This window comes from Emys orbicularis, chromosome 1 (genome assembly GCF_028017835.1).
Source record: "Emys orbicularis isolate rEmyOrb1 chromosome 1, rEmyOrb1.hap1, whole genome shotgun sequence".
NCBI classification, from domain to species: Eukaryota; Metazoa; Chordata; order Testudines; family Emydidae; genus Emys; species Emys orbicularis.
The window spans coordinates 328,934,073-328,956,527 of NC_088683.1; the positions used below are offsets into that span (position 1 = coordinate 328,934,073).

A 22,455-nucleotide genomic window follows, 5' to 3' on the forward strand; every position below is an offset into this window, starting at 1 on the left:
ATGTTTCATGAAAGTTGTGTCAGAATTGCTATCAGCCCTTGAAAATGTGTTCTTTACAGTGGAAAAAACTGACATACCTTGAAGTTCTAGTACTTTTACAGTTTTGAGAATTTTTCTCTTATCACTTAGCCTGCAAACTCTGTTGACAGAGCCTTGGCTATCCTGCCTCCCTGGAATAAAAAGCACCTCTGTAACTTCCTTGTTTACTCTGTGGATCTGTATTTCTTAATCTTCAAGCTGTGTCCCCCAGAAAGAGGGCCACCTATCTTGGGTTGGAAAGAGGCTTGGCTACCCCAGCGTGGAGGTCAGCAGAGAGAAGCAATTAATCTCCTCCGCTGACCCTGATGTCAAGAGGTCAAAACATGGCTGGGTCTCTTGAAGAAAAGAGAGAGAGAATAGCAGCCCTAAGAAATGGAAATCATCAGTAACTAAATGGCCCTACGTAAGGATGTTGCGAGGTCAAGGAGCCTAGCCTTGATATGTTGGTGGAGAGAGCAGTTGTACCTTGCTCTCTTAGGCCTTGTCTAGACTTGGATGTAAGATGTGATGTTAATTAACACGTTTTAAAAGTCTTGTGTGGACAAGGGAAGCTGCCTTTAGCATGTGCTAAACTGTTCAAGTTAAAGCTTAGGCTTTTGTTTGATCAGCTTTACATATGTTTAAAGCAGTCAGTCTTGCCCACGCTAGACTTTTAAAGTGTTAGCTAACGTGTGCTAACATCACACTTGAAGTCCGAGTTTAGAAGCCTAGAAGGGGAAGCCTAGAGTTTTTCAGTTAACTGGTGGGAGGCATCCCAGATCAGTGTATAAGACCCTTTTGCCTTCACGCAAAAGGACACCGCAGGAGAGGGAACATTATCACATGTGTATTTGTATGGGCAGTTTTTATTTTTTTAGCTATGACTGACTAGAGAAAACGAGAGAGAAACCATTTTATTCTGCCTCATTTAGAGCCCATTCCTAAATGTTTTACTTCCCCAGCACAACTGAAAAACAAACATCATGTCTGAATGGAAAATTTTCTCCTCTTCATATTTACAACCCCCTGACTGACAACTCCAACGTGTGGTAATGAGTATATTGGAAATGCAGATAGATGTGTAATCACTAAACTGTACAGCATTTGTTTTGCACCTCTAAGGTATGCTGAGCTTGAGTTATTTTCCTGACCCCTGAATATTCTGTTCATAGTCAGTTTTTTAAACCTCAGTTACAAAATTAAAAGACAGTTAGATGAAAACTACTAATGGAGAGAGCACCTGATGCAACTGTATTGGGAAAGCTGAGGAAACATGTTGAAAGCGCCCCATACATGGTATAAATGTTGCCAGTTACACACACCAACAGACCACTTTAGGCTTTCAAAAAAGAGTTGGCAATCTGCTCCTGTGCACTTTGCTCCCATTTTCTTTATGAATGAAAGATAAGACTTCTAATGGGCATTGGAACTCTGCATGTTTTAGAACACATGTGCACACTAACCATTGCTTTCCGAACAAAGCCTGTGCTGTTTTCAAACATTTGTCTTGAAGTAATACTGGTATATAATAAATTGTCTTTGTTTGCGCAAAGCTTTGCCGCAGGAAATCTGCAGAGAATTGTCCAAAGGTAAAATCCTGTGTTGATGTGATTAATATAGAAATTGTTCCTACTGTGCTTTTTCTAGTCCATTCATTTGTGATAGTTGTTTACCTTGTTACCTAATTGGAAAAAACCTGTAATCCTTTCTCCATATAGGACAGGTGGTATAGAGTGTTTGTGTGTTTGATTTAATTGAAATGTATGACCGATAACCTAGAAAAGAAATCAACATCAGATAAGTGTGTGTTGAATGGACTAATGGAAAATTAAATGGCAATAAGGCCAACTACACCTCTGAATAAAAATAGATACTCTAATTTCCGAATGCTGTTAAAGGTCAACTTCTTAAAAGTATTGAGTTTTTGAGCGTATGTAATTAAATCATTTATTGTTTAAAAAACTCAGTGGCCTATTGCAAAAGTATACAGCAAAGCCTAAAAATAGATAGGGAAGAAAGTGAATGCCTAATATTTTTGTTTGTTTTTTAAAATCATGTTTTGTACCTGACGTACTGAAGTTGTAGTTCAAGAAAAGTTGATCTACATAAAAACATAATTTTGCCATGGGCACGGGCCTGTAGTGGTTTGCTGTGTAAGTGCTGGCTGTGTTTTAAGCTGGTCTAACTCAAGCAACTAGGCCTAGATCAACCAAGGGGACTTAGCCCTGCTGCCTAAACTAGCCAGTAGGAATTGGAGGAAAGGGGTGGGTCTTAGGCAGCTCTCTCATTTTGACATTCTTGGCCATGAACCTCATAGATTCCAAGGTCAGAAAAGACTGTTGTGATCATCTAGTCTGACCACCTGTATAACACAGGCCATAGAACTTCCCCAAAATCATTCATTTTGAACTAGAAATCATTCCTTTAAACCTCCCAGGTGAATGCCCTGACCCCTGGCCTACTGGGGGGAGCCACGGGCATTAGCAAGTCCTCCTCCTCTGTTTTGTGCAGGGCCCAATCCAGTAAGTGTGCCCTTAAGTGACCTTTGAGAACACCCAGGATGTGGGCGCTGTAGGCAACCTAGGAGTTGGAATGCCCAGTTTGAAGATCCCGCTGGGTCTTAGGCATTGAGCAACTCAGGACTTGCACATGCCCACTGGCAGAAATGTAGACACCTAGGGAATTTAAGCACTTTCATGGTTAAGCGGCAGCTGAGCAAAGGGTTTGAGGATCTAAACTTTGGACTTAGGCACCTAAATCCCTTTGTGGATTTAGCCCCTAATGTTTCCAACATTTAAAAATATTTTAGACAAGACATTGTGTAACTAGTCCAGTTCCTCTCTGCTTTCGCTGCCAGTTTGGGGGCATGTTAACAGGGACACTGTCAACTTAAAATCAAGTCAGTTTTTAAATTAAAAGTAGTTTAAGCACCTTCCCTGAGTCCATCTGTTGATTCTTGTGGTTTCACAGTCCAAATTTTCCTGTTTCTAAAAACAATTTTCTCTCCCCTGTTGCTGTATGGAAGACCCACCCTAACATGAAAGAGATTATACCAAAAGTGCTGTCAAATGTACATAGAAAATACTGCTCGCTTCCAGTTATGTTGGTGTTTACAAGGAACAGTAGGTAAAATTCAGACAGAATGGGGTTACCATCAGGCTAATCACTGTGATCCACTGCTCTGAACCGCTTCAGATAATATGGAATATTAGTGATGCAGCATATTATGCAAAGTGAAGGGAAAAAAGCTTCAGAGGGGAATAAGTGTAGAGTGGGACGTTTACTGAGGATGCTGGATTATTAGCTAAAAAGGGTTAATATTAATCTTCATTTTTTTTCTCCCCAGAATGATCTGCCAGACTCACATGCAAAATTCCATGTACTTTTCCTTTTCTTTGTGGCTGCCATGTTCTTCATCAGCATACTGTCACTTTTCAGCTACCACTGCTGGCTAGTCAGCAAAAACAGATCAACAATAGGTCAGTTAATTGGAATATGTAGTTGCCTTTTGGCCAGAAAACTGATACTGATGTGAGCATGAGTTCTGCAGGAAGTGGCATAATGTTTAAGGGAAATTCTAAAATCCTGCGGAGAGTGGAACATTTTCAGTGGAAGTAATTTAATTGAAAGATTCTGTTGTGAGATAATTGAGTGTAAAGAGTTATCTGTCTGGAACCAAAGGTGTGGGTGCACGATGGATTTCAGTTATTTGTTTTATCTTTTTGTTGTATTTTTTGTATGATGCCTAGCATAATAGGTCCCTAATCCCTGGTTGGAACCCATAGGCGTTACCACAGTACAAATCATTTGTATTACAGTAGCACCCCACGGCTCCAACCAAGATCATGGCACCATTGTGCTAGGTGCTGTACGTAGATGTAGAAAGACACAATCCATGCCCCAGAAATGTTATGAGGTATAGAGGGAATAAAAGAGGGGACCTTGTACTAGAAAACTTTTTATAAAACACTCAAAGTAATACAGAAAAATGGAAATACTGACAAATATTTCCTGACTAACATAAGAATGGCTGTACCGGGTCAGACCAAAGGTCCATCTAGCCCAGTATCCTGTCTACCGACAGTGGCCAATGCCAGGTGCCCCAGAGGGAGTGGACCAACAGGCAATGATCAAGTGATCTCTCTCCTGCCATCCATCTCCATCCTCTGACAAACAGAGGCTAGGGACACCATTCCTTACCCATCCTGGCTAATAGCCATTAATGGACTTAACCACCATGAATTTATCCAGTTCTCTTTTAAATGCTGTTATAGTCCTAGCCTTCACAACCTCCTCAGGTAAGGAGTTCCACAAGTTGACTGTGCGCTGCGTGAAGAAGAACTTCCTTGTATTTGTTTTAAACCTACTGCCTATTAATTTCATTTGGTGACCCCTAGTTCTTGTATTATGGGAATAAGTAAATAACTTTTCCTTATCCACTTTCTCCACATCACTCATGATTTTATATACCTCTATCATATCCCCCCTTAGTCTCCTCTTTTCCAAGCTGAAGAGTCCTAGCCTCTTTAATCTCTCCTCATATGGGACCCGTTCCAAACCCCTAATCATTTTAGTTGCCCTTTTCTGAACCTTTTCTAGTGCCAGTATATCTTTTTTTAGATGAGACCACATCTGTACGCAGTATTCAAGATGTGGGCGTACCATCGATTTATATAAGGGCAATAATATATTCTCAGTCTTATTCTCTATCCCCTTTTTAATGATCCCTAACATCCTGTTTGCTTTTTTGACCGCCTCTGCACACTGCGCGGACATCTTCAGAGAACTATCCACGATGACTCCAAGATCTTTTTCCTGACTTGTAGATAAATTAGCCCCCATCATATTGTATGTATAGTTGGGGTTATTTTTTCCAATGTGCATTACTTTACATTTATCCACATTAAATTTCATTTGCCATTTTGTTGCCCAATCACTTAGTTTTGTGAGATCTTTTTGAAGTTCATCACAGTCTGCTTTGGTCTTAACTATCTTGAGCAGTTTAGTATCATCTGCAAACTTTGCCACCTCACTGTTTACCCCTTTCTCCAGATCATTTATAAATAAGTTGAATAGGATTGGTCCATAATGATGCTTCCCTTGCCTGCTGTAAACTGAGTCTTGCTGGTCAGTACAATGGGTATTTTTTCTACCGTGTGTTCAAGTTAAAGCACTTGGATAACATTTTCAAAAGTGCCTACGTGACTTTGTAGCCCAAGTCCTATTGATTTTTTTCTGTGATTTTTTTTTTTTTCCCCCCCCTCCTCAGATTTTTCATCAATCAGATCATTCACTCAGCTCTAGTTGCAGCCTTTCCTTCTGATTGTGGTCTTTGCTTCTGTTAGACAGGCCTTCTCACATCAAGATTAGACTATTGCAATGCGCTGTACATGAGGCTATACTTTAAAACTATTTGAAGATTGAAGCTGGTACAGAATGCAGCAACTCCCTTATCAAACAGTATCTCACTGGGAGTATGCAACACTGGTGCTCCAAGATCAGCACTGACTGCCTAGTGGTTAATTTATTTGTAGATTTGTATTAATGCTGCAGGGTAGTTGTTATAAGCCTAATTATAGTCGGGGTTTCAGGTTTTGTATTAGTATTCTTTCGACTGTCAAATGTAAATAAAATAAAATAAAATAAAATAGACATGTTATAAAAGCACGTCCCATATCAAATTTAAAGTTTTACCGTTCATTGCTGTTATGTCACTTACCTTGTTAGATCTTTGCCATATTTTTAATGGCTAAAACCTGACATCAGTGTTTTACTGTAATGCATTTTAAGGCATTGTTGATATTAGTTTCACTAAACTCACTGTCTGAATGCCATGTATCTTTCCATTGCCTACAGTAAACATAGTAATGAAGAGAAATTGTTTGTTCATTTCCATGCTTTCTAAGTATGTTGCTTAGTTTAAAATTGTTAATTTCCTTTTTTAAACAGAAGCATTCCGGGCACCCACATTTCGAAATGGCCCTGACAAAAATGGCTTCTCTCTCGGATGCAGCAAAAATCTGAAAGAGGTTTTTGGAGATGAAAAGAAGTATTGGTTGCTGCCTGTTTTTACAAGGTATTAAGTAAGACTTGATACCCCTTATGGGAACCATGGATTCCACTACTTTAAAAAACAAACTAAATATGCATAACTCCTGGAATTTAGGGGTTGGTGGGTGAAAGTGTACAGTAAACAGCTGAACAGACTTCACTGAGGACCCTAATCTGAAGAGTTAAGCCTTGATCACAAGGGAGCGTAGGGCCCTGCCAAACTGAGATGTTGAAAACACTTCTTGAACAGTGTTTAGAAAGATGCTAACAGTTTCAAATGACAGTGGGCTGGTGCCTTACATAGAGCAGGAGCCCAGCAACACAAAGGACCAGACCAGTGAACTCTCAGGCTTCACCTGTGCTACAAGAACACTGATGTAAGATGACATTTTTTAGAAACAATTTTAAAAATAACTGTCTGACACAATTTTGCCTTCAGTGTGGACCGCACATAATTAGTTTTACGAGAAAATATTCCGAGACTAAGCAATACAAGGCTCTGGCTGTGGTAGAGAAATTGACAAATAATTTCCCAGCAGTTTTAATACCATTTCAGATGAACCTGTGTTAGAATGGGTGTTTAAAACCACTGGGATCTATAGTGTAGATGAGCCTCTGTCAGCCAGACCAGTTTTTTTCCTATCATTTTAATTTAGAATGGCTTCAAAAGCAGGTTTATTGAAGGTGTGGTAAAAATAGGTCTGGCCACTGGAGCCTTGCCTACACTACAGCTCTCGCCAGTTTAAATGCCAGATCACCTGCATGCATTTGTACAGTGGGATGTGTGAATCTCTCTCGCATGCTTTCACACACAAATTTATACAAAAAAAAATCAGTTACTTTTGGGTCACATCCCAAAGAATCATCTCAGTAGTTCTTACTAAAATCTATAGTCTGGTGCTGTGACTCAGTCATGACAGACAGCAATCTGTTTAGGCAGAGAAGGGCAAAAGTTATTTCATAGGCCTGCCCGAAAGCACAGAAACTGGCTCCAGTATTAAGTGGCCTGGCCACATAGCTAAACGGTAGAACTTTGCACTGGCATGCAGGAGATCTATGTGCAGTTCCTGTTTTCACTGGGGTTTGGAGTGCAGCATGGCACTTAAGCTAACTAGTTCTGACATGTGACATTTGATTTTCATGCAAGTACCTATTCAACTGGATTTACCTACCTCATTTTAATACACTTCCAATATTGATTTACTTAATGTTTCCTTCATCGTGTAGCTTGGGTGATGGTTGTAATTTTCCAACTCGCCTGGTGATTATGGATCCAGAGCAACTTACTGTCTCAAGCCAAAATGAACCCGCCAAAAGGTATTTAGTTTCAGCTATTTATTTTGTATTTCTGTGCTTTTATTTATGTCTCATTTCATCTTTCATCTGGCGAATAAACTAAGTGTAAGTTTGAAAGGCCACTTTAAACTAGTTGCACCCACCAGTAGGTCCTGAATTAGTTTGTAATCCTTCATAGGTAGATGGGGTGGGTTGAGGAACAATGATGGACAGCACAATGAATATGTCTCCTCAGTGCAAAGCAGTGATCAAAAAAGAAAGGAATAAGTTATTTACATGACCGTATTAAGGGGATAGACACCAATACCGAAAATATAAATGGATAGATTGATGATAGGGCCCTACCAAATTCACGATCCATTTTGGTCAATTTCATGGTCATAGGATTTTAAAAATTGTAAATTTCATGATTTCAGATATTTAAATCTGACATTTCATGCTGTTGTAATTGTAGACGTCCTGACCCAAAAGAGGGTTGTGGGGGAAAAGGGGGTTGTAAGGTTATTGTAGGTGAGTCGCAGTATTGATACCCTTCTGTGCTGCTGCTGGCAGCAGTGCTGCCTTCGGAGCTGGGCTGCCAGAGAGCGGCGGCAGCTGGCCAGGAGCCCAGCTCTGAAGGCAGCACTGTCTCCAGCAGCAGCGCAGAAGTAAGGATGGCATGGTATGGTATTGTCACCCTTACTTCTGCACTGCTGCTGCTGACGGGGTGCTGCCTTCAGAGCTGGGCACCTGGCCAGCTGCTGCTGCTCTCCGGCCACCCAGCTCTGAAGGCAGCTCGGAAGTAAGAGTGGCAATACCACGACCCTCCTATAATAACTTTGCGACCCCACCCCCTTTTGGGACAGGACCCACAGTTTGAGAAACACTGGTCTCCCCTGTAAAATCTGTGTAGTATAGGTTAAAAGTACACAAAAGACTAGATTTCACGGTCCATGACGTGTTTTTCACGGCCATGAATTTGGTAGGGCCCTAATGATACATCTTCACCATGAACACTTTCAGATTTGGTTACTTCTCAAGAAGAACATAATAGAAAAGTTTCAATGATTAGCAAATAATATAATTTGAAGGCCTATGAGAAGGGATTTGAAAACACTAAAATAATAATACAATTTTAGAGAAGGATTAGAAAGAGGTAGATGTGTATAAAGTAACAAATGACATTGGTGGTGTTTTTACCATTTCACATAGTCCCGTAAATGCATAAACAAGGGGACACTCAAGCCCTACCTGTTTGAGGAAATTGAACTGTTGCTGGCAACGATTTTTAGTAGTTTGCTGATATTGAAAAGTGTGCTAGTTTAGAGAGGACAAAACTGTCTTCAGTATTCTTCAGAAAGCTGGATCCAGACTTGGTGAAGATTTGTACATGTACATGGAACTAAGTCTTTCTGAAGTGCTATTATTGTCCAGCCTACACTAGCACTTAAGAGGAATCCATGGCTTAAATCATTCTGGCAACAGTTCTGTGTTCTGGTGTAGATGGGCTTTGGAGAAATTAAAAGCCAACTTTTATAAAATAAATTAAATATACTTTTTTTATGCAAGATAACTAACCTGTGGAACTTGCTTAAACTTAAACAATGGAGCAGGATTACGGCTCAAATAATGCAGTAGCCTATTGCATTAGGCGCATACTGAATGGAGCCCCCTAACATTAACTTGTCCCATTGTTATATACTGCTTTTTCTTTTTCAGGAAGTACTGGCTACGTTATTTTTGTAATTTATATGGCAATTGTGTAGGTGAAATCACAAGATGAATGCAGCATGGAGTTCTGAACAAGGCATTCCTCAGTGTTCAATTTTCCATTTTCCCCATGAGAATAGTAAATGGCCTTAACCAGTCCAGGCAGAGGCTATTTTCACTGAAGCAAGTCTATACGTAAATTAGGTTTCAAACGGGCAAAAATATACTTAATTTCCAGTTACATTGCCTGGACTGTTTGGTGTTTTTGTTTTACTTTTAAGTCAATTTTATTAAATGTTTCAATAACTTATGACTTGTATGCTTCTTACAAAATCTAACTTTGGACAATACTTCTGTGTACTCTGTTTTCAGTTCTGGAGCCAATCAGCCCTTTCCTGTCAGGCCACTCAGTGAGTCACAAAATCGATTGTTGGACAATGAAAGTCAGTGGGTGGAAGGTGGCTCAGAAGAAGAAAATGTTAAATCAGGTAGAATTTATAAAGTAAAGGGTCACATCTCAGCTGGTATCAGACTTTATAGTTGAGCTATGTTTTCCTAATGGATTTTTAAAGTTTAGTAAATAAAATATTAATGGGTGGAAAATTTGTCAAATGGAATCAAGTCAATATTTTATTTCTAGAATGAGACTAACTTGTGCCTCATAATCTAATCCAAAACAGATTAGTGCATTAAGGAAATCAAAGAGTTCCAACTTTCTAGTCTCCTGTTCTGGATGTTCTAGTTTGGGATGGGTTTGTGCTTTGGTTTAAAGGGAGGGGGAAATTACTTCTGTAAAATAGAGAGAGAAGGTGGGTGAGCCAATATCTTTATTGGACCAATTTCTGTTGGTGAGAAACACAAATATATGCAGCACCGTAAACTTTGTGGTTTAAAGCCAGTGTCTGTGCAATACATACTTTGTATGATGATCCTCTCACTTTTTAGGTGCAAAAAAGCATGTTATAGTTTCATTGGAAAGCTGATCTCAGTCTGTTAATGACCAATTATCTCAATGAGAAAAAGGTAAGATCAATGTAATTGATTATTTTACACAGAAACAGCAAATAAATTACTTCTGGCCATCTGAAGCCATAAAATATCCAGTCTGTGAATTCAGAGAACGTCTCGAAGTTCCCTCTTCAGTGCATCACAAGTGCTAGAGGTGTAGCTCGACGTAGCATTCTGTCTGCAGAGTAATATGTGGGTTGGCTAGTCTCTTCCTCTGTCTGATTAAACAGCAGAGAACCTTGCCTCTTAATAGTACCATCCTCTGATTTATTTGCTTCAGAAGTAATTAAGGTCTGATAGTAACTCAGTTCAGCCTTCCTTGAGCAAGAGTAGATTTAAGAATAGAGTCCGGTGGATAAATGAACTGGAGGCTCATTTGTAGAGCTGAGCATGAGGTTCCTGGGATAGAGCCATAACAGATGGAGGGGATGAAACTGGAGAAGTGGATAGAAGGAGCAAACCCCGTAGCAGTGGATTTGTGGGCTGAGAAGACTCAGCCCTTCCCCCCAGTTTGGTCTGCAAACAGGCCAAAGAATTCCAGCCTTAACCCACCAGTGGAAGGAAATCGCTGCAGAGGCAATTCCAAGCTAAATGCTTTCTTGATGTTCTGGAGCAGCTAAACAATGTGTTGTTTTGTCCTGCTCTTGCTTATGAGGTCAGAAAAGCGGTGGGCGTGAGGTAAATCCTGCTTCAGTGAGCGACCTCTGTACACAGAACAAATGGCTCTGCTTAGTCACACTTCAAATTGACAGTAACATTATTTTTCTGTGCATGAAAGGGTTTCTGTATATACTTTTCTTATTTGATATTTGGGAAATACGAGGTGTGCTGCTGCATACATGAAAACTCTGTATTTCCTGAGTACATTTACAATGACTAATTTAGATTGTAATAGTGACTTTAAAAAAAGCTGGTGGAATTCTGTAAGGAAAATGCAACGAGAAAGTATTTGTAAGAGCAACAGATTGTATACAGACACAACTGTTATTTGTTGTTTGTTATTAGTTATGATGTACCATTTTATGTTGTTAAGGAGAATTTAGAGGGACCATCTATTGGCATCCTGTATTGCAAGTTCCCCATTGGACTTCCCTGGTTGCCAAAGTCTGTCACCATGTAGGAGAAATAGGGAGACTGAGGTTCTTTGCAGGAAGCTGGGCAACTGCTGTAGGAAGAGAATACAACTGATTCAGGAAAGCAGCACTATTTAGGACAGCGTATAAGCTTGTGCTTAAATGTTGCCCTGAATAGAGATGAGTACATGTTTAAGTACTTTTATGAATCAGGGCCTTACCAGAGGCAGAGAGCTTGAAATTATATGTTTTAAAATCTTATTTGTAGAATTAATTATAAGGTAGGTAGATATAATTCTTAAATAGAAGCTGATCTACATGTTTATTAAAGTTAATGTTACACTTCCACTAATTAACTTATTTCCTTTAATTAGGTTTCTGCGACACATTTGTGCTTGAATATTAATTTTGTTTGGAAGATGTTGCTCAGTAAAATGGAACAGTGTGAACATGTTAAAGAAGATTTATGAGAAATTGTTTTTGTACAGTACAATGGACGCTTATAAGCACTGCTGCAGAGCAGGGAAGTAAGACAGATGCCTTAAGATTATTAATATGCATTTATGCAACATTGACTTATATACTGCTACAAAAGAGCCAAATCCTGAAGTGTCCTGCATGGGTGAGCAAGGCCCAAACAGAGCAGAAACTATGCATTGCTGCTGTGGGGGGATAGATCTGCCAAGACCCAAGCAGGCAGATCCCATATTCCTGTGAACTGCAGAAGTTACTTCCATAGCAGGTCTCCAGGGGACCAAGAAAGGGGAAAAGTGGATGTGTTGCCCACAAACACAGAGCATGGCCAGTGAGTCTCCACTGTGTAGCTACATGTGGCCCAAACACCACGTAAGAGAAGAGCAGCACGATGTATCTTCATCTCTTCCTAGTACCCAGTGGTAGCTGGTCACACACTTACTACCCCTGTACCCTGGCTCTGTAGTGCTGTGGGGGTTAAAAACGCCTTCCTTCAGCCCTGATTTGTTGCAGCAAAATGCCAAGCAGGTAAAGCTCTTTCACTTGGGCTCCACTTGTTTGCTTCAGGATTGGGCCCCCTAGTAATTTGATTTCTTTAATCCTATCAGGAATGTGACTCCGTAAAGTGACCATTTAGATATAGTAACCTGAACAACAATTTTATTTTTCCTACAGTTGCCTCTCAACATACAAAACATTTGTCAATCCAGAAAGGAGCTAACAAACTAGTACACTTTTCTGTTAGGGGTGCAAAATGGGATGTACAAGGCAGTAACAGAGCAGCAAGATCCTAGTGGCAGCAGAAAACTTACTGTAAGTTTTGTACTGTATTGGAAAATGGAACTGGAGGAAATTACTGCTTTTTATATTGAACACTTGATGGTTTATAAACATTGTTTTATATTTGCTTTAGCTTTTTAATAAAAACAGAAGGTTGTTTTTTTTTATTGTTGGCTCTAAAGTACCATTTAGACACAGTTCAAGTATCTGTGATGAAATGTAAATGTTGGATCATGCATTTGGGGAATGTATTGGAAGTTTATTTTATGCTTTAGTCTGTTGTCTTTTACTTTCATTTTAAGTGGAAGTGACTGAAAAATAGCTGAAATAAGCACTTTACATAATTCTTTATCTTGTTCATGAAAGGCAAGTTAAATGTTTCCTATGTAGGGAATATAGTCCATCCAAAGCTCGAGACCCACAGCAAACAACATATCCACATTTCTTACTCCTATTTAGAAAAGACTACTAATGATATTTATTTTTCAGTGGTACTGACATTGCACCCAGCAAACCTGAAAAATGTCCCTTACTTGTGAATTTCTTTATTCCACTATATGGTATCTGCTGATCCTGAATAGGTGCAATTGGGTCCTCTTGAAACTGGGATTGGACGCAGCAGAGCAGTTTATCAGGGATGAAGGGACCCACCTATATGTTTTTGTTCCTGGGCTGATTACTTCCAAAACTGAACGTGTATTTTATGGAAACACTAAGGTTAAAGTTGGGGCAGGATTTTGCTCTCACAGGGCCCTTAAGTCCTCTCTGGAGTTAAAATGGTACCTATTCCTTTATATTTTCAAGTACTGCTTAAAGTGGGAGGGATCTGAGAATTTTTAAGCATGCTCTGGTCACTAGCAAGTGTACTCATGGAAGGAAATTTAATGGTCCAAAATTTCACTTTTCAGAAGTCTTGCAAAATGTCTCTAAAAATTTTGTACTACTTTTGTACAAAAAGTGTAGCACCTACCAACTTCAGAATTCACAAAAAACATCATATGCCTTCTTTTGAGCTACAAACCCCTTTTCCCTGAAATCTTTCAGCCAGTCTCAAATATTGGCAACTTCTGCTTAACTGAAAATAAAAAAAAAGAAGTCACCGAATTCTAGCAATCAACATGTTAGGTTTGGAAAGAGAGATCTCCCCATCAAAATATCCTATGGCTTGGGGAAAGGTGCACTGGGTTGAGACCGAGAAGACCCTGATTTCATCTCCCCTCTTCCACTGACGGGTGTTAAGGGCTGTGAAGCACCCCAAGCTGTCATTATAGAAAACATGACTATGGGTATTTCCCCCTGCATTTTACAGATGACCTAATTGAAGATCTAAGAGGTTGCAGAGGGTCATTTCTGGCAGAGCAGGGACTAGAACCTAGGTCTCTACTGTGGCAAGCTCTCACTTAACAGTACTGCCTTTGAGTCTAAAAACACTGTGTTAATTGTATCTGTTTAGTATACCAGTATAATTGCATCCACACTAGAGGCTAACACCAATTTAACTATATTGGCTTCTAAACTAATACAATTTAAAGCAGTACAAAAGCTGCGTATAGACAAGCCCTCCGAGCTTAAGCCAAATGTCCGTGTGTGGTTTCCAGTGAGCAGTAGTTTCTTTGGGAGCATTCTTTCCTCTGCATCTCAGATAAGCCACTAACAATGAATTGAGACTTCCATACAGAATTGGTGCTACTGATATATAGATCTGGATAAAGATAGATTTTTAGTGCCATAGTTTGCCAGATTTTCTGATGTTTTGAGTAAGACTAGTATGAGAATAGCACACTCTTGATTCTGGTGAAGGAGGAGCTCTGCTTGGATGTAAAAGCAGGTAGTATCTGAGGCCACTTTTACAGGATGTAAAACATCATTGGGTGGTTCAACAAAGAGCCCCCTGGTTCAGCTCACCCTTCTTGGGAGAAGTGATTGCCACAAAAAAGACCATATTGATGGAAAGGAAATACCATGAAACTGATCTTAAAGGGTGCCCAACTATGGACTCCTAGAACTAAATAGAATCCACTGGCCAAAGTGGTGCATCTCTCTGATACAGGGAGTCACCTTTGCTGTCTTTTTTGAGAACTGACATAGGAGCTCTGGGTATACAATAGGTACAGCATCTGAAACAGGATCAAATCTTCCAGGCTGTCATTTGGAGAGCAACCCTATTGGCAGTTTCCCATGCATAGGCAAGAGCACTCTGTACTGGAGTGAAGGAAAGTGAATTAAAGGCAGAAGGGGAGAGAGCCAGCAATAAAAATAAATTTGGCAAGAAAGAAAGAGATGGGGGAAGCTGTTTTGCTGCTGAGTGGAGTTGTAAGCGCACTGCTTCCACGCTTTGCCTTACAGAGGCAGGACAACCTGTGAGAGCAACCTACTGAGCAAGTCCTTTCAGCCCAGGCCTTCCTATTCCATCACTCAGAGACTTCCAGTCACTGCATCAAGGGAACCCCACCCATGCAGGATCAGTGGATGTGTTCTTGAGATAATATGATTATAGTGAGTGCTGGATTGTGTTTTATAAAAGCTGTTCCATATGTGCAAGTACAGAAATACTGAGATGACAACTAAGGGCTTGTCTACACTGGCAATTTACAGCGCTGCTATTTTCTTGCTCGGGGGGTGAAAAAACACCCCCCTGAGCGCAGCAAGTTTCAGCGCTGTACAGCGCCAGTGTAGGAAATTGAAATAGCACTACCAGCGCTGGGAGCTATTCCCCTTGTGGAGGTGGGTTTTTTAGAGCGCTGGGAGAGCTCTCTGCCGCGAGTACACAAGCCACGTTAAAGCGCTGCCACAGCAGTGCTTTAGCATTGCCAGTGTAGACTAGCAGTTCCAATGCTTAAGCCTTCAGATGCCTCCACATTGCAGCCACAAATAGTATTCCAGTTATTTGATTGCTGGAGTATATTGGTACCATTAGAATCTGTGTGCTTAATGTTTCTTAAAGCTATTTTATATTAAATATATGTAATGTGCTTTAAACTTCCAGTTTGAGGACAAAAGCTTGATATAAAGCTCTTCTCTCTTCCTATGTAAGGGTTTCCTCCCATTTCTGAATACTTAAGATGATAAAGAAGTCCCTTAAGGGGAAAAGATGAAACAAGTGAATCTGTGAGAGAATTCAATTCAATTTGAAATGCTTTTGCTTATGTAACAGTACCTGCATTTACAATTTGTACCACATAATCAGACTGTTTTAAATAGTGGTCGTCTGATTCTTGGCAAATTTGTATGATGAATGTAGGAAAAGAGAGATGCTATCTCTTCTCAACTAAATTCTTAGAATACTATCTCAAAATTTGACATCAGTTTATAGAAAGTAATCTTTGAGCCTAGACTTCCACTGACTGATTTTTACTAGGTAATTCTAGAAGAAATTTTTTGACATTACTAATGTTTTTAGCTGTCTGATTTAAGAAAGTACACGCTAATGTGTTAGTAAGCATACCCAAACTGTGTGGAATGAATAGGTAACAAGCTACTCTTCGTACAGTATATGTCAGAATTAGGCACACTAACACTTGCACTTCTATGAGTTTTAAGTATCTAAATTTTTTAGGTACTATTCCAGTCTAAGTTCATGCTTGAAACAGATTTTAGTATGTTTATAGTAATTTTTGTGGACATTTGTCTGCATCATTGAAGCATTGCAATTTCAGCTCAATGGAGCCCCAACAGTGGAATGGAAGTAGCATTTGTAAGTAACAATTAAGGTCTATTGCCAGACTGTCTAATGAAGGATAAGGCTAGTGCAATCAGTCTTCAGTTTGAGCAGCAACCAACCAAATTCAAAAGTATCTTCTGAATATGAAGTTTTACATTACAATATAGTTTGTGGAACCCAGGCAAGTTTTAGGGATTCGGACATCTGTTTAAAAAGACTCCAAATATTTCAATTACTGAAATATCTGTAAACACAGATCACCCGGGAACCATTGTTCACCATACCTGAAATGTAATTAGATATTCAACACACAGGGCATCTTGTCAGTGTCACTAATAGATACCAAAGAGAAGCTGCAGTATGTAAAGCTTAGTTTAATACTGAAAATGTTTACTAAGTTCATTTCTATCCATTTATTTTGTATGTAGCTTTTTGTATGCATATTTTTCTTTAGTATAGAGCTGCCATAATATGTAATGAAAATGCAGAATGTAGTTATAGTGCATCTTAACATTACTGTAATGATAAAATGTGTTTTAGGTTAGACTTAATAAAACTGATTTTTGCGGAGGTTACTTGAATCTTGTTTCCAATAGGTAGCAGAATCTGACCATGTTTACAAGATTGTTTTAATTACTTGGTTTTCAGAAGATGAGATTTACCAGCAGAAACTCAGATGAGTGCATAGCACCTATGCAAATGTGCTGGGGAATGAGTATCAGGATCTCCTGCTTGCTGTCACCAAAGCTTTAATGGTGACCAGCAGACTTCATACTGTTTACATTATTTAGGTTACAATATACTCAACATGCCTCTGTTGAGCTCTTTTCCTGCTTCATCAGCTCCAGTCAGGTATTCTGAGAAAATCAGATTTCACAGTAATATTTTTAGGATCAATCTACATTATGGTTCAGACAGAGGATAGATAAGACTGATGTATGCTAGTCCTTTATTAAGAATCTGCCCCATTTAAATTGTGAAATAAATATCTCTGCAGCTCCTGTATTTGCCAATGGGTATGTCATCTACATTGCACTGTAATGGCAAAATCCTGGGTGTCTGCACATATCTTACTTTCTTGTAGTTATTTTCAGTGGGTTACGTACACTTGCAATTAATTGTTTGAGTCTCTGAAGTTAATTATACAAGAATAAATATGTAATAAATAACATTGTATTTTTTGTATGTTGCCGGTAGGAACATTCCTATGCAGAAAGAAAATATGTTGCCATTTATAGTTTAATACTTTGAAGTGTTTTTTTTTAAATGGGCTTTTATAAATGAATGAAATATACAAAAAAAACACAAATTTTGCCTGAGTTCCTTCATATTTTAATCGTATCTTGTAACTTCTCCATATGTATATTTTTTTCACCACTGTACTCTTAGGTTATTACTTAATGTTAAATGTTTGCATTCAGACTTTTGTAAATCAGAGTTCAGACCTACATATTTTGTCTAAATTACAATTCACGGTTTAGGCAAAACTTGCACCTTTTGGGGCCCTCTTTTCCTAAGTGGTAAAGTATTAAGGTATGACACTTGACCTCACTGAATGCAAAAGTGACTAAATAAAGAATGTGAAATATTCTGAAAATAAACTGTTTAAATGTAGTGCATTTGTGTGGCGGTGCGGGAAGCTTGTTTGACCCGTTGATGGAAAGCTAAAACATTTGTAAAGGGAAGTCAAAATTCTCCTAATTTTGTTAGAGATGGGCATATGCATGGTGTGCTTTGCAGTACAGGTAAGACTCTCTGCCCCACAAGGTTTACAGTCCAAAACAAGAGCAAATTACAACATGGTAACTGTTAATTCTAACCTATCCTGTTTTAATCATCATACTGATCTGTCTAATGGAAAATCTGGTTCTGCAATTTCAGAGTCAAAGCTGCCACTATAGAGAATTAAAACACAGATGCATTCAGAATAGTCCAAGGGTCACTGTATGGGGAGCTGCTCCCCCAGACACTCCTGCCAAGCCTCCCGCTGTACACCCAGAACCCCCAATACCTGCACCTCAACCCCTGCATCTGGACCCCACTGCCTCCAGACCACCCCCTAGAGTTCCCTGCACTCAAACCCCGAGCCCCACCCCATCACCCTGAGCTCAAGGCCGCTTGCCACTGACTTCCAACTAGCTGCACCCAGACCCCCACCCTGCACGCTGAGCCCCAACCACTTTCACCTGGAAGCCCCTGCAACCTCTCCCCCCCCCCCGATCCCCCCACTGAACTACCTGCACCCTGACTGTCCCACACAGAATCTTCTCACCACATACTGAGCCCCTCCCCACTTGGGTCCTGCCTGCCCCACACCTGGTGCTTCTGGCCCAGGCCTTGTGCTGTGTCAGGGTTGGGTGTAGTCTCACCACTGAGTCCATGTCCCAGGTGGGGAGGCTGCAGGGTGATCTCCCACCTTAATACATCTAGTGGCCTATGCTCCCCACTGCCATGCTGGAGTCTCTGCATTTATTTATTGACAAAGTTTGCAGAATTTTAAAATAATGTGTGCAGAATTTTTAATTTTTTGGCACAGAATGCCCTCAGGAGTAAAATTCATAGGAAAAAAATGGGTTCACACAATATAAGAATCACTGCCCTGGAGCATTTGTAATTTAAGTTAAGGAAAACCAGACCAGACAGCAACACAATGAAAGCACTATGACTACAGGGCTGTGGGAGTGAGGGGGAAGAAGTTGAGGGTGCAGATAGTGTTCTCATAATCCTCCTAGTTGAGAGTAAAGGCCCGGGCAGGGACACATGCATCCTGGATATAAATGCATCACTGCATAGATGGTGTTGACAAGAGGACTTTGGCTTCCTTGACCATGGGATGCTGTTTTGGGAAGAGATGGGTCAAATAAAACATACCCATAAGTATGACTAAATCCTTATTTAGTTATGAGAAACTCTTAATCCTAATATGGCCTCAATGCCTTTTGTTTCTCCAGATTATTTTTAGATACTATTATTCTTGGATATCAATCTGCCCAGAATAGCATAATCAGACCTTCTCATGCCCACATCAGTTATTCATTTTCATCTCCAAATAAAGCAAAGGGACTCAGTGGTAGGAAAAGGCCAGCAATAATACTGGTTAACCTACTAAGGTTGCTTTCCCCCCCACTTTTGAGGAGGAAGCTAGTGAAGAAAAGGACTGGTTTACAGCAACCCTGCCAAACTCCCACTACACAACAGCCATTGCCTTACAGCAATTCCCACTGCCCAAATGCAGCATGGCTCTATACAAAACCCCTGCTTTATAACAGAAGATAGGCATATACTGGAGAGGCTTGGAAAGCTTTCACTGTGTAGTGAGCTAAGATTAAGGGGGAAAAAACCTCACATTTTTCCTGTATGATTGATTTTAATGTCATTAACTCTACATATATTAACACAAGACAAATGTTCATCTGATTCACATCCTTATCCCCACATTTTTATACCAAGTACAAAATTTTCCACAAGAGGTGTTGAACAGCCTACAACAGATCAGATGGTAGAGCACTGCAAATATGCCAAAAGTGAACAGATATGATTTAAGAGTTTGTCCATTTTTTAGTCACATTCAAGTGATTCAAATGATCCGTAACATATCTATGTTCAGGAAACTTAGATATCGCCTGGCTTTTCACGGCCTCCCATTTTGCAAGTCTCCGCTCTGCATTATGTTTATATTCCTGCTCTAGTGTCATATATGGTCGACTCAGCCAATATTCATTCTCAGCTTCAACTTCCAGCCTTTGAATCATTGAACGCTTCATTGAAAGAGTAACCACTCTTGGTCTTCTGTATTTTCCAATCCATTGTTTCCCAGGAATTCTTTTTCGGAGTACTGTGGTCAGAAACATTACCTTAAAGTAAATAAGATTATATATAAAGTTTTAAAATTTATTATGAATAATTAAAGTCAGCTTAGAAATAACGAGTGTTTCTGTACAATTAAAACACTTGCTCAGAACACTTTTAAGCATTAGAGCAGCCTTTACTCTGCTGCAGCACGCCTTGAGGTCCGGGGCTCTTCCACCAGCCAGCGGCTGCAGGAGAGAAGGGACAGAGGAGGGGAGACAGGGAGATTGAACTCTGATTGATTGCTCTGCCCCTGAAGTAGGCAGGGCAGTGAGACAAACAGCCAGTCAGATGGCAGCTTTCCCCCACTTATTGTTCTAACATTTAATTTTTCAAAAAATTCCACTGCACACCTGTTCGTGCCTGATGACACACTGGTTGGGATTTGGGAAACACTGCATTAGAGTAAAGTGTTACAAAGCTGAACGATTACAAAATTGGTACCCTGAAATAACCACCATTCAGACAGCTTCTACAGTGATGGATGCATCAGAGTTTCACAGATTTTTTTTAAGGCCACAATGGACCATTAGATATTCTAATCTGATCTCCTGTACAACACAGGCTACTGAATTTCACCCAGTTATCCCTGCATCCAGGCCAATAACTTCTGTTTGACTAAAGCATATTTTCTAGAAAGGCATCCAGTCTTAATGTGACGACAGACAGATAATCCACCACTTTCTGCGGTAGAGCCAATGGATAATCCCCCTCCCTGTAAATAGCAACAGAGGGTCCTGTGGCACCTTTAAGACTAACAGAAGTATTGGGAGCATAAGCTTTCGTGGGTAAGAACCTCACTTCTTCAGATGCAAGTAATGGAAATCTCCAGAGGCAGGTATAAATCCGTATGGAGATAACCTCGTTTATACCTGCCTCTGGAGATTTCCATTACTTGCATCTGAAGAAGTGAGGTTCTTACCCACGAAAGCTTATGCTCCCAATACTTCTGTTAGTCTTAAAGGTGCCACAGGACCCTCTGTTGCTTTTTACAGATTCAGACTAACACGGCTACCCCTCTGATACTTGACTCCCTGTAAATGATATGCCTTATTTCTAATGGATATTTGTCCAGCATTACCTTCCACTCTTTGGTTCTTGTAAAAGAACCTTTTAGTACCTGGTATTTTCTCCCTGTAAAGGTACTTACACACCTCAATCAGCTCACCACCTGATTTTTAATTAGCTAGATTAAAAAAATAAATTAAACATTAAGTCTCTAACTGTAAGGCACTTTTCCCCACCGTTTAATCATTTTTGGCACTGCAGCCTCTCCAAGAACTTGCTGACTATGGGGGCCCCAGAACTAGATTCCAGTATCTGTCTCACCAATGCATATAAAGGGGCATTTACACGTTCAAAGCTTGCAGCAGCCCGTTTTGCCATAGCATTCCACTAGGCTCTCGTCTTGAATTACTTGGTCACTGCCCCCCTTAAATCCTTGCCAGAGTCACCGCCTTCTAGCACCCAGGCGGCCCCAGGCTGGATGCGCGTTCCCAGAGGTGTAGCTTTGCACCCCGCGGCACCGAATCGCATCGCTTGCATGGGCGCAGGTTACGCTCCCCATCGCGCTGTAACTAGCACCCCGCCCCCACTGCAGTTACCGCCCCACGCCAGTCCCCACAGAGCCCCTGGAGCCTCGCTTTCCCCGGAGCAGGGGAAGCCGGGTCTCAGGAGGCCCGGCCGGGGGGCGCGCTAGAACCGCCGGGGGTCAGAGCTCCCCGCGCAGGCTGCCCCGTGGGAGGGCACAGGCCGGGCCACGCGAGCTAGGGAGTGACAGGCCCGGGGGTGAGGGGCTGTCCGCGCCTGGAGCCCTTTACCCTAAGGCGAGGTCCGGCCTCACCGACCGCAGGTCACCGGCTTCGTTCACCGCAGCCCGGTCACTTCCGCGTGGGCCGGGGACAAGACGGCAACGGCCTACACCAGGCGCTAAACAGGGTCAACACCGCGCGAGCGAGACATATGCCACGGACGCTCGATTCTATCGCGAGACTAGGAGCGCCGCCGCGGGAGGGGCGGCGCCTCGCAGCGCCCAATGGCGTTCGTTCTGCTCAGGCATTCAAACAAAGTTCGAGGCGCGCGGCGGTGGTGGCGGCGGGTCTTTTTGTTTCCATTCTATCAGCAAGGGGCGGACCCGGGCGAGCGAACCTAGAGCGGCTGCGGGTAACGGCTCGGCCGCGCGCTGTCGGGTGGGGCTGGGGAGCCTCCTCTCTGCCCCGTGCCGAGCTAAGCAGGGAGACAGTCCGAGAGGGGAGTGCTGGTGCCCGGCGGGGTTGTTAGCTGAGCCCTCGCTCCCCCACCCGGGGTGTGTGTGTGTGATTGCATTAGGTGAGTCCCGTCCCGTCCCGTCCCGTCCCCGTCCCCCCCCACACACACACAGACACGTGCGGAGTGGGGGGACTATTGTGTTAGCTGAGCTCCCCCACAGACATAGGCCGGGGGAGGGGGTATCGCAGTAACCGAGCCCCTCTGCAGGGCTCTGAAACTGCTTTAATTTGTACCATACCTTGGTGCGCCCCCGACATCTCAAACACTATGTGCCATCCGGTCAGGGAG

General features: G+C 41.3%; 2 protein-coding genes across 2 annotated transcripts in view; one reads left to right on the forward strand and one right to left on the reverse strand.

The window, feature by feature from the left end:
* ZDHHC20 (zinc finger DHHC-type palmitoyltransferase 20) overlaps positions 1-9,598 on the forward strand; it is a 74,380-nt gene extending 64,782 nt beyond the window's left edge. The window contains exons 8-11 of the mRNA XM_065397603.1: positions 3,365-3,497; positions 5,968-6,094; positions 7,297-7,386; positions 9,427-9,598. Coding sequence (XP_065253675.1) covers positions 3,365-3,497; positions 5,968-6,094; positions 7,297-7,386; positions 9,427-9,598 — 522 coding nt within the window. The remainder of the gene's footprint in view (positions 1-3,364; positions 3,498-5,967; positions 6,095-7,296; positions 7,387-9,426) is intronic.
* A 9,810-nt stretch (positions 9,599-19,408) lies between these two features.
* MRPL57 (mitochondrial ribosomal protein L57) lies at positions 19,409-21,893 on the reverse strand. Its single transcript, XM_065415626.1, has 2 exons — positions 21,720-21,893; positions 19,409-19,904 (listed from the first exon to the last, which is right to left on the reverse strand). Exon 2 carries the CDS (start codon positions 19,899-19,901, stop codon positions 19,590-19,592), a length of 312 nt encoding a protein of 103 aa, XP_065271698.1. The 5' UTR covers positions 19,902-19,904; positions 21,720-21,893; the 3' UTR covers positions 19,409-19,589.
* Between the last annotated feature and the right edge of the window lie 562 nt (positions 21,894-22,455).